This window comes from Dasypus novemcinctus, chromosome 24 (assembly GCF_030445035.2).
Source record: "Dasypus novemcinctus isolate mDasNov1 chromosome 24, mDasNov1.1.hap2, whole genome shotgun sequence".
NCBI classification, from domain to species: Eukaryota; Metazoa; Chordata; class Mammalia; order Cingulata; family Dasypodidae; genus Dasypus; species Dasypus novemcinctus.
In genome coordinates this window covers 38,484,177-38,496,812 of record NC_080696.1, presented here as the reverse complement: position 1 = coordinate 38,496,812, position 12,636 = coordinate 38,484,177, and the positions used below count along the sequence as shown (strand labels likewise).

At 45.3% G+C, this 12,636-nt stretch overlaps 1 protein-coding gene across 4 annotated transcripts in view; it reads left to right on the top strand.

The window, feature by feature from the left end:
* Window positions 1-12,310, top strand: part of UQCC1 (ubiquinol-cytochrome c reductase complex assembly factor 1) — a 128,702-nt gene extending 116,392 nt beyond the window's left edge. For 3 of the 4 annotated variants that reach the window (XM_058286974.2, XM_058286976.2, XM_071211657.1), the window contains 3 exons: window positions 143-220; window positions 7,907-8,020; window positions 10,811-12,310. In XM_058286974.2, the coding sequence (XP_058142957.1) occupies window positions 143-220; window positions 7,907-8,020; window positions 10,811-10,945 (327 nt within the window). In that variant the 3' untranslated portion in view covers window positions 10,946-12,310. The remainder of the gene's footprint in view (window positions 1-142; window positions 221-7,906; window positions 8,021-10,810) is intronic. The other variant, XM_058286975.2, reaches the window with a different exon arrangement.
* The last annotated feature ends 326 nt before the right edge of the window (window positions 12,311-12,636 follow it).

The window sequence follows — 12,636 nt, the reverse complement described above, 5'->3', positions numbered from 1 at the left end:
TCGGGGATGAACTGCCAGTTTTTCTTGTTTAGGACCCTCTTTATGTTTTACTAAGAATCAATGACAGCTGAGAGCCAAAGATCACACTTTTAATTTTTTTCCTTTCTTTCATGCTTTTATTTTTGCCATTTTGTTTCTATAGGTTAATCCCTATATCCTGAAGAAGAATCTGATCCTCATGACAAATAATTTCTATGCATCAATCTTGGGATATGATGAGGTAAGATCATTTGCCAAACTTTAGGTAGAACAATGAAGACTTTTGATGAGAGCCTTTGAGGGGAGCTTCAGTGGCCATTGTCAATGCCTGGCATTATGGCTTAGTATTTATTTCCTCCTATCTTAATTGACTGGGCAATTAGAATAAATGTCCCACCAGTTTGCCTAATGCTTGGGAAAGGAATCACTATATAACATGATCAAATCATTCAGCTAGCCCAGCATTTACTGAATGCCTGATAGGTGAGGCATGGAGGGACAAAGGCAATCAGTCACTGTCCTAGCCCCTATCCCAGAGAGAATAAGACACACTTAAACAGCATGGTCTGCCAGACAAACCACCCACTTTTTTTTTTTTTTGCTTTAACTTTCAAACCAATACATACTCATTTTAAAAATTGGTGAAAGTGTACATAAGTGATTGAAGTAGAAGATAGAAGCCCCCCTCTCTCCCCTGCCAAATTTCCTGTGCAAGAGGAAAATCTCATAAATAGTTTATTGGGTATCTTTCTAGGCATTATTGGTGCCTAGACAAGCACCTGCATATATGAATGCATGTTTTATTTTCTTTATGCAAATGGGAGTTACACTATACACACTATCTGCAGCTTGCTGTTTTCACTTAACAGTATATCTTGAACATCCTTCCATATCAGAACATTTAGATCTAACTCATCCTTTTTTCCCCCAACTTTTTTTCTTTTTCTTTTATAAAGGGTATTTATTGGGGGTAAAAGCCTACAGCTATAAGGCCCAAAAGAGACCAACTCAGGGTACCATAAGAAGTACTTCTTCACCCAAAGTCTGTTGCCACATGTTGAAGCAAGATGGCGGGTGATGTCTGGAAGGATTCAGCCCTCCTTCTTCACAAGGCCGTGTGGTCCCAGCTTCCTCCATTCTTAGCTGTAGGCTGGCATAGGGCTTGTCTGTCTTCCTCTGAGGCTCGTTTCTTTCTGGGCTCAGCTGCTCTGGTCTCTTCACAAGGTCAGCGGTAAACCATCAGGCTAATTTCTCTTCTCAGGGCTGCAGGATCCTCTGTGTATCTTCTCTGTGTGTTCACTCCTGTGTTCCTGGTTGAGGATACATTTCTATAGCTTACCGAGGGGGTGGGGACTCAACCCTGCATGCCCTTATGACATGGTTGAATCAAAGCCCTAATCTTGATTTAATAAAGTAAAAGTGAAGCCTCTTAATCTAATACAATCAAAGGGGTATCATGCCCGGAGGAACAGACCAGTTTACAAACACAGTATCTCTTTTCCCCCGGCTTCTTTATTATGAAAAATGTCAAACATTTAGAAAGTTAAAAAGAACAGCATAATGAACACCTATATGCACACCTCCGAGATTCATCATGCCTCATCTTTTTAACAAATGTGCTTTTTAAACTCATTTTGTAGTTTCCTCCAGATTTTATTTTAATTACCTCTCCTGAGACAACTTTAACCTTCCCCTGCTTATCCTCACCCTCCCTGGACTTCCACAGCACTTACCACATTAGCATTAACTGTCACCCTGGCTGAACTGGGGATTTCTTCTTAATTAAGTGTCTACTGTATTTGCATTTCTATTACCTAGAAATGTGTTTGGCACTTGGTAGGTGGAGAATAAGAAAGGGAGGAAATGCATGAGGAGATAGAAGCATGAAACTAGATTTCTAGCTGGAGGAAACTTATCAGCCTGACACATAATAATTAAGGCCCCACCCCAATTTTTAGGTTGTGCCCAGTGTCACAGGACTAGTTAAAATCAGGGTTGCCCATTATACCAGCTATCCTCAATTACAATAGAATAATGTAGATTATATGCTACACACACCTTTAATTTAACATGAGCTTCTTGGGAATGGGGTGGGATTTGAAAAACATGGTTTAAATGTAGATGATTGTTAAATTAGATGCATTCTGATTTCAGGAAAAGTACAGTATATAAAAGAATGAGTCTTATAGCATTTGAAGTCTTTACTGCAGGTGGCTTAGTTGACTCAGTTGAATCCTTTCGTCAGTGTTGATAAAGATGTTTTGAATCTTGTCTGTTCTCTCTGTCCCCGATCTCAGTGTGTTTTACTGCATCCCAGTTCTGGTAAGCCGTATTACCCAAACATGCTTGATCACAAGAGTCACCTTGGGTGCCTTTAGAATCTAATTCTTGAGCACTTCTCTGAAGATTCCAGTTCAATAGGAGTGGGACCTAGTAGTTCAACAAGCACCCCCAGTGACACTTAAAGAGCAGGAAAGTTTGGAAAATATACTACTTACCTGGGACACTCAAAAAATACCAATGTCTGCACTGTTACCAGATTTTGTCTAGGTTCTTGACTATGCTGCAGAAATGAATTTCAAGAGCATGTTGGGTGAGTTAGGCCAGTAATTTATTCAGGTAGAGAGGGAAGAGAAATTGGAGAAAATAACAGAGATCATGGGTTCCAGGCAGAGAGGAAGGGGCTGAAAAGTGATAAAGAGGGCTGAGTTATAGACTACAATTCCCCATTATAGATTATAAATGCCCAGGTTTTACTTGCATAGCCATCATGGCAGAGGAAAAACGGTGAGAACAGGGCACAGAGGCAGGAACTGGCACACAGACCAGCAACGGGACTGGCACTGGGACATGGTGAAGGCAAGAGCAGGGGTCCAAAGATGAGAGTGAGTTTAGGCCTTGCACCTGCTTTTTGAAGCATTAATTATTTCACCCCTTTGCTAATGGCATAGGAGGAGTCCCAGCTGTTTGTTTTGATTAATTATCCCACCCATCAGTCCCCCATGAGGGTCCAATGATAAAGTCCTTGGGGAATATTGGGCTTCTCCTGGCTTCTGGAGGAAATCTTGTTCTGAGTGACATAGTCTTGGGGTGGGTCTTCAGCAGCCATCTGGAGGTTATTGATGTCCACGTGAACTTCTTGCCAAGTTCCAGATCCATCTGTTGATTCCCTATCTTACTCTCCGGCTTCACCACATCCTCCAAAGATTCTGATATAATTGGTATAGGTGGGCATTGGCATTTTTCAAAGTTCTACACTTGATTTTACTTACTTGATCTTTGCCAAAAGACTGAGAAGCTACCTCCAGGTGATTTTAATGAGAAATTCTACAATACTTTTCTTAAATTTTAATGTGCATGCAAATCACCTGAAAACCTAGTTAAAATGCAGGCTGAGGGAAATGGATGTAGCTTATTTAAGTGGTTGAGTGCCTGGTTCCCATGTACGAGGTCCTGGGTTCAATCTCTGGTACCTCCTAAAAAATTTTTAAACTACAGGCTGACTTAGCAAGTCTGGGGTGAAGCCTAAGAGTCTGCCTGCTAACAAGCTTCAGATGATGTGGATGCAGCCGTTCTGCAGACCCCACTTTGAGTCACAAGGTTCTAGAGCTGTGTTGTTCACTACTAGCCACATGTGGCTATTTTGATTTAGACTAATTCAGTTCCCCAACCACACTAGCCACATTTTCAGGTGGTCAGTAGCTATATTTAGCTAGTTTCTTCTATAATGGGCAGTACAGATATAAACATCTCTAATATCACAGAAAGTTCTGTTGGACAGCACTGTTTTATAGCAATCTTTTTCCTAGAAACTTGCTTGGATTGTGTCCCTACCCTAAACACTTCTGAAACCTTTCTATTTAGTACATTAGGTTCATCCATGGAACTTTCAGACCTCTGTCGACTGTTCCCATTTGATAGGCCCCATCACCTTTATCTCCCATCGCCTTCTAATGTATAGCCTTCTCTCTGATTGAAGCCATCTGCCTAACTGCCCCCCACACATGCTGTGCCTGATCAAGATTCTACTGGACAATGAAATGTTGAAGGTAGTAGCTGAGTCTTTGTCAGCTTTGCACTTTAGGGCCTGGTTCAGGGCCTTGAACCTCAGGTACTCCCTCTGTAAATGGTCAATGAAATAATATTCTCTCTTGCCTACAAAGTGCTTCAACTCTCCAAATTCTCTCCTTCCTTAAAGGTCAAACACCTCTTTCCCTCTCCTCTTCAGATCCCTGTGCTTTTTTACTCAGAATTTCTGCACCCATCCATCCTTCCCTCTCTGCCTCTCCCTCCCTCAGGTATTTATTGAGTGCCTGTCATGTGTTTAGAGCAGACGTGGTCTGGTTCTTCCCCAGTAGAGCTTACCTTGTAATTGAGAGGCAGTAAACAAATAAACAAGCTAAGAAATATCTAATTAAAAATAAATAGAGGGCAGTGGTAGAGAATAACAGGGGAATGAACTTCATGTAGGTTGGGGAGGCTTCTCTTAGGATGGATCATAGAAGCTAAGACTAGAAAAACAACAACACAAAGAAATTTAAAATAAATAAACCAAAACAAAAAAAAAAAGAATAAAAACATAAAAAGAAAAGACAAAAACAAAGCCAAAAAAAAAAAAAAAGCTAAGACTGAAGGATGAGGAGCCAGCCAGGTAAGAGTGTGTCTTGGAGTGTGACTCTGCAGTTTTACATTCATTCATTTTCCAGGATTTTATTCTGTGCTGCTGTTGGATGTGCATTACCTTTGTCTCTTCAACTGGATTGCAAATGCCTTGAGAGCTATCACTATCATTTTGTATTTCTAGCATCATGGTAAGGACATATTGGTGTCAAGTCAGTCCTACTGAGTGAAACTGAGCCACCCTAAACCATGAAATTTAACTAGAGTCCTTAGAGCAAGGATAATCTCTGTAGCTTCCTCTCATGTATTCAAGATCTAGGTGCCTTAATTTCCTGGAGGATATTTTCTTTGTATAGTGAGGGAGAACAAGTAGCCACTCTATGAGATTGTGGGAAAATTGCTCTGCTGCCTCAGTGTTTAGTTCCCAGGTGCCCTTTTTACTTTCCTCCTGCTTTAGTTTGAAATTTAGACTCAGATAAGTCTCCCATTTGTTTTTACTGACTTAACTAGCAGTGTGGTGGAAAGAAGGCTGAAGTTGGGTTCATTTATTTATTCAACTATTTTTATCACGCTCCTACTCTGTGCCAAGTACTGCATTCTTCCTAGAGATAGTCAGACACCCTCCCTGACCTCACCAGTGCATTCTCCTCCTGGTTCTACTGCCAATTAGCTGGATACCCTCTAAGCCTCAAAAGGGGATAACAGTAACTGTTTTGCTGGGCATACATAGTCATTACAAGCCAGATGTGTGTGAAAATCTATGGTGGATATGGTTATCACTGTTGTTATGAGTAGTCCCAAGTCATCCTTTTCCATTTGACTGTCAGGAATTCCTGATTGGGGATTTGCCCCTTCATAGTCATCTTAGCCACGAGTCTGCCTGCAGAAAGCCATTCCTCCCAGGCTTTTGCTTTCCTGGACTCTGTCCTCACGTTCCCAAGTCCCACCCGCTCCCACTTTTCATTCCTTCCTGAGTAGCACACGTGGGTCACTGCCAGCTGTATCGGGCATGTGCCCAGGGCACTTCAGACACAGGCAGGCTGTTGTGTTAGCAAATAGCTTGGAGAATGGTGATGTGCCTGAGCTTGTCCTTGGCCCCTGTCCCCATCTACCGGAAGAAGCTGGTTTTCCTGACTCATCCATTGTGCCAGGACAGTCTTTTAAGCTGTGGGACTCTAGGGGTATTTATCAGGGGCATTTGGAACAGGTGGAATGTTTTTCCACCAAACTGTCTGTATCCCAAACTGGACACAGCCTTCCTTGCAGCAGTGTGGAGCCAGCCAGACTTTATATACCACGATGTTCCAAGGCGATCTCAAAATATAAGAGCAAATAAATGATCCTTCATTTTTGTGCAGTGATTTACCACTTACAGAGCCCTTTCATAGCCATTATCTCTCAATCCTTACAATAACTTTGTGGGATAGGTGGTATTATACCTGTTTAACTCATGAGAAACTGAGGCTAAGGAAGGGCTAACAGCTTTCTAAAGGCCATATAGCTAGTAAGTGACAGAACTGGTATTTGATCCCCAGATCCCACTGTTCTTTCAACTACATCCACAGCTGCCTGCCAAAGCACAATCTTAATCTTTGTATCTGACATATTACACCTAACAAAATCCCTTCACATTATATTATTTTTTATAATTCAAGCATGTTTTAAGTAGAGTATTTTCATCTCTCTCTCTTTTTTAAAGATATATGCTTTTATTTTTTTTCTTCCCCGCCCCCTCCCCCTCCCCGCTGGTTTTTTTTTTTTTGCTGTCTGTGTCCATTGTGATCTGCTGTATCTATTTCTCTTTTTTTGTCTTCTCTCTTCTCATCTTTCTCATTTAGTATTAACCGGGATTCAATCCTGGGGACCTCTGATAGGGAGAGAGGTTCCTTGTCAATTGTGCCACCTCAGTTCCTGGTCTCTGTTGTGCTTCACCTTGACTCTCCCCTTCATCTCTCTTTTGTTGCACCATCATCTTGCTGCGTTACTCACTTGCGTGGGCACTGGCTCACTGTGTGGGCACTCATCTTGCTGCACGGGCAGTCAGCTCACTATGTGGGCACTGGCTCACCACACAGGCACTCTGCTTGCCGCACAGACCCTGGCTTACCATGCAGGCACTCATGTGGGCACTCGGCATGCCACATGGGCACTGGCTTACCACAGAGGCACACAGGCACTTGGCTCACCTTATCGGCACTTGGCTCACTGCGTGGGCACTGACTTACCAGCAGGTACTTACATGGGCACTTGGCTCGCTACACGGGCACTTGGCTCACTGCGTGGGCACTCGGCTCACCACGCAGGCACTCGCCTGCCACGCAAATACTTGGCTCACCACACAGGCACTCGTGTGGGCACTTGGCTTACCACAGGCGCACTTGGCTTGCTGCGTGGGCATGCTTTCTCTTCTTCTTTTTCACCAGAAGGCCCCAGAGATCAAACCCAGTTCCTCCCATATGGTAGGTGAAGACCTTATCACTTGAGTCACATCCGCTTCTCTTCATCTCTTTTTAAGGTGTGAAGATTGAGACTCAGGTTTAGTGAGTTGCGTACCATTGCTGATCATGGAAGTGGCAGAGCTGGACTTGATCTGGCCTTCTAACTCCATGTCATCACTTTTTCCAGTTCCACACACTACCTGGGCTACCTGGACAGAATAACTTCCTCATTCACCCTTGCCCCAGGAAAGACCTTCCTCCCCCCACTCCCCATTAGAGGTCTAGGCTAGAAAATGGCCCTAGCATGCCACCCCATGCTCCAGTTAGCCTCTGCTTGATGTTTGGCTTCCCAGCAAAGGTGGACTGTGTATTGGGAGAGCCACCATTATTCATACACACATGGGCTCTGAGCATTGCCCTCTGTGGCTCATGGCCAGCCTGGATCCCACATCACCTGGCTCCCTTCCTCAAAGAGCCAGCAGCCTTAAGATGTGTACTTTGGATCAGGGGAGAACATACACAACACAAACGCTCCCCACCTTTGCTGGGTGCAGTGTGGTAGAATGGAGGAAGCCATGGCCTGGGAGGGAGGGGCAGAGTAGTTAACCAGATGTGAACTTCAGCTGTGCATCAGCTCTAGCAAGTCACACAGAGTCTCTCAGTCCCCCATTTTTCCTCTGTATAAGATGAAGGGATTGGACTGTCTTAAGACCCCTTTCCAGTTCTGCCATGTAGCTGCCCCATTTCTCTCTCTCTATGATCTTTTGAGCTGATTCTGTGGTGTGCTAGCATGTGCACAGTATCCTCAGCATTTTCATCATGACTGCGCAGTGCTCCTGGGAGACCTATTGTTTTACTCTGTGTTCCAGGGGATCCTTTCAGATGATCATGGGCTGGCTGCTGCCCTCTGGAGAACCTTCTTTGACCAGAAATGTGATGACCCTCGACAGCTTGAATTGTTGGTGGAGTATGTGAGGAAACAGGTGAGTAGCCTTTCCCCACCTCTCCAGAGTCTTGAGGAAAGTGGGTCTTTCCTGAGGTCTGTAGATACTGGGCTTTCAGAGGATCATGGGAGGTTGAGGTAACTGAAGCCAGGCTGAGGGAATTCTGACAAAACTGCAGCTGCAGCAGGCACTGAGGAAGAGCGTCTTCTCTGTGTCCAGCCATGAGCCAAGGGGGAAAGAAGAGGCACCAAGCGGTCTCCTGCTCATTCGTTCACTACACATTTGATTGCCTACTGTGTGCCAGATGCTGTGCCAGCTTCTGGGCACACATAGTCCTGAAAGATGCAGGAGTGGATTATGGTGGCAGCCCCCCTTCTGTTCCAGTTTTGAATCCCAGGATTTGCACTTTCTGCTCCCGATTTCTAGCAGGACTGGGCTCCAGCTAGCATTCCACAGACTCTCTCAAGCCTCTTCCCATGGATTGCTATTGCAGGGCACCCCCACTGTAGTACCTCACTCCTGATTCCCCAGATTTCCCAATACCACAGCTTCTAGGAGACAGCTCTGGTGAGAATTGGTTAACTACATAGATTTTTTTTTTAAAGGAGGTATCGAACCAGGGATTGAACCTGGGACCTCATACATGGGAAGCAGGTGTTCAAACTACTGAGATACATCCACTCCCATTACATGCATTTTTCTTGAGTCCATGGAGAATTAATTCCTTCATCTTTCTGCACCAGAATCCTATGTTGATGAAAAGCCCAGACTTTATAGATGAGTGAGCAGAGCAGCAGGGAGGAGGTACAGAGAGGTTTTCCTAGTGTCTCCCAGTGTAGTCAGCCTACACAACTGGCCTAGAACCCTAGTTAAGTGATGGATGAATTCAGTGGAGGCCTCAGCTGCTCCAGATAGCTCATCAGCTCCGGCTTTCCCTTGAATTGCACCTATACCTCCTGGGCCTGACCTCACGGTTATTCTACTCACCTGTGTCATGGTCTCTCCAAGCCTCCAGTAGTCAGGAAGGAGAAGGAAGAAGGGGCCAACAGGACCAGCTTGTTGATTGCTGGAAAAACCATATACTGAGGCTCTTCAGACCCAGAGGGTGGAGAACCCCAGAAGCCATGACTTTTGCTGAGTTCTTCTTCAAATCTGTCAGGGCCAGGGAGAAGGTACTGTGGCCATAGGGCCCTACTCCACAGAGGTTCTGTGACTCATATTGACTGGACTCCCCCTCAGATGGGAGTAGTAGCTGGCAAAGCAAATGTTATGTTTTCTGAGAGATTAGCCTGACTTTTGCATTTGCCATGGTGGGCTTGTACGAGGGACCACAACATGGGCATGGCTGGCTCTCCCCAAAAGCCCTAAAGGAAGGAGCCAGCATAACCAGTGCCCATATAAGAAACCCCATATAGCCCCACTGAGAGGCAGGCAAGGGGGAAATAGTGATAAGACTTTAGGAAAGTAGGGAGCGTTGATGGTGTTTTAGTTTCCTAGCTGTGCAAACAAATACCATACAATGGTTTGGCTTAACAATAGGAATTTATTGGCTCACAGTTTCAGAAACTAGAAGGCTTGTTTCCTCATGGAGTCTGTATCTTCTGACTGGCCAGCCATCTCTGGGGTTCCTTGGTTTTTCTGTCACATGGCAAAGCACATGGCGGTGCCTTCTTTCTCTTCTGGTTCCATTAACGTCCAGCTTCTGGCTACTCCCTGTTTTCTTATGTGTCCAATTTCCTTTGCTTATAAGAACTTCAGCCATATTGGAAAAGCTGTCAATTGAGGCCCGGAGCAATATCATCCAGGCTGGCCCTTGTGATGGTCTTCAGACCAGCCTTTCCTGGAGCTAGAGCTTTGAGCACAGGGATAGGAGCTCCCCATCTCTGTGCTCAAACACTGAAGAAAGTCCAGGGCTCCATGATTATTGTCTCCAGATGTAAAAGTACTATGGATTGTGGGAAACAAGAGGATACAGTACTTGTGGTCTCTTCAGTTCTACAGCAGCCAGTGGTAAAAGTCATAGGAGAGTAGCAGAGGGCTCTCTGGGACATGACAGATTTAATAGCAGAGCTGTGGGGAGCAGGTGTAGCTTGGTGCTTTGAGTGCCTGCTTCCTATGTACAAGGTCCCAGGTTCAAACCACCATACCTCCTAAAAAAAAAAAAAAAAATAGAGCTGTTCAAGGGGCTGAACTCGCCCAGCCATCCTAGAGGGAAAGCTGCTGACCTGGGGTCAGGGCCCACTAGAGGACAGTGGAGTGGGGCATATTAAAAAAAAGTTTGAGTGACTAGCATTGTACATATTATGACATCATTTAATATTTTTGTGAGTCCCTCTCTCTGGCAAGAGAATTCAATCTCAGAGAGGGAAAGTGGCTCACTTTAGGACACACCACTAGGAAGGGGAAGAATCTGGATTCTTCCTCACCCAGCAGCATAAGGTGAGGATGGACAGGATATGAACTTCTGCAAGTTGGAAGTCCTAACTTCCTGACTGCAAGAACTTTCTAGGGAAGGGGTATCACAAGAGAGATGTTCTTGAGTGGCATGTGTGTCTCTTTACCTGTCCGTCCATTTGTTCATCCAGTCTTAATGGGTAATTCCCTAAAGCCTTCCCAGCAGCTAGCTGTCCCAGTGACTTTTTTTTCCAGAACCTCCTTATTGAAATGAATCAGGGAGATCAAAGACCCCTCTAACCTGGATGCCAGAATGGTCAGAAGCCCTATTGTGCCTTCTTCCCTTCCTCTTCTTTGGGAGCCTTGTTCCTTATACCACCTCATGTCTCTCTTGCCCTTGTCCCTTTCTTCTGTTCCCTGCTCTCCTGGCTGCAGATGCAGTACCTGGATTCCATGAACGGAGAGGATCTGCTTCTGACTGGGGAGGTGAGCTGGCGCCCTCTAGTGGAGAAGAATCCTCAGAGCGTCCTAAAGCCCTACTCACCAATTTATAACGATGAGGGTCTTTGATGGACTGGTCCCTCCACACAGCTGAATTTAAGGAGCTCCCAAGAAAGAGATGCCTGTTTTGCCCAGGACCCAGGAGAAAGTGGCCTGAACTGACCTCTTAACAGCATCTGTCAAATAGCCGGTCCCCTTTGTGCCCATTTCCTACTTCGTGTGCCCAGGAGTCTGATCTGGTGGGTTACAGTGCTGGGAGACCTCTGTCTCTTCTGGAGTATCCTTTCCCTCAAGAGAAGGCCTAAGCAAGAGCTCCCCAGCACATATTCCCCACGCCCTCCTCCAGCAACCATAGCCAATTGACAACTTTTCCCAGAGGTTCCTGAAGGGATGGCAGAAGATTAAACAGGGGACACCCCCACCATGGACCCAGTGTGGCCTAAGAGCTGTTTGTAATGTTGCTGATTCAAGATGGGTCACCTTACTTCTGTCCCTGCTTTGAAGCATGGGGTCAAGTTGGCCATCAAAAGAAGGAGACTTACCTCTGCCACGATTTTTCATTCTCGTCAGGTCATGTTGAACCTTATCCTATGGTGGGTGCCATAAGCCACGGAGCACCACCTAGCTCAGAGATAGGGCAGCAGGAGGGTGAGAAGGGCCTCTGCTGCCGCCTTTGTCTCTAGTTTATGGACGTGTATCACAGATTTAACTAAGGTGCAACCTACCAGGCCCCATCCTCTGGGACCCAGGAGCATCTTATGTCCAAGGGGCTATGCTAAGTCATTTGAAAAGAAACCCCAAGAGCAAAGTTCCCTGTGTTACCCAGTGCACAGGGTGATGAATATGCCATCAACTCTCTTACTACCACCACCACCCATAGAGGTTTTGAGGAGAAGAAGAGAACCTTCTTTCTGACTTAGTTGAGCCATCCCAGGATCCAGTTCCATGCCCAGCTTCCTGCCCCTTCCCAGCTTCTGGGGCATGTGCTGCAGAGCCACGTGGTCAGAGGGCCTAAGGGCTATCCCTCCTCCCTCTGAGTATGGACCATCTCTTGGGGGATTTTCTTTAAATTGAAGAAAGGTGGGGGGGGTGGTCATATTGTTCGCCCCCCCCATCAAACTTCCTTCATTTAACTTGCTATAAAATGAGTCATATAAAGAAACTCTTTATGGGTGAGGTATATCCCACTTCTGTGAAAACATTACAAATCAAACCGCCTTCTCTCCGTTTATTTAAGATGCTTTTGTTGGGAGTGGAGCTCTAGAGTGAAGCCTCCTCTGTGTGTGTGTGAGATAATAACACCTTGTAACTCATTACAGCTGGGCAATATTTACATAAACCAGGGCTGAGCCAGGCAGGAATTTGCTGATTAATTTATTTTTAATGGAGTGAAGTGTACCATGCACCAAAATAAACTTTACTGTGTGTACCTAACTCTGCTCCTGGAATGGATGGAAAAATTAATGGAAAAGAGTTTGGCTCCCAACTCTACACATTAATTCATATATAAAAGTTATTTGAGCCTTAACCCATTTGCTGCCCAGGGCAGCTCCCCAGTCACAGATCCCAGCCCACAGCACCAGTTCAGCTACCGGGCTTGCTTTGAATCCTGGAATCTCAATTAAAAGAAACTGTAAAGGTCATTTCATGCAGCCCAGTCCAGCCCTTTACTCCCCTTCTCCGCATCCCAGCGGGCCTGTATGAACACCTCTGACATCAGATTGTTCCTGCCTCCAGAGCCAAGTTCTTTCTCCTTGGGA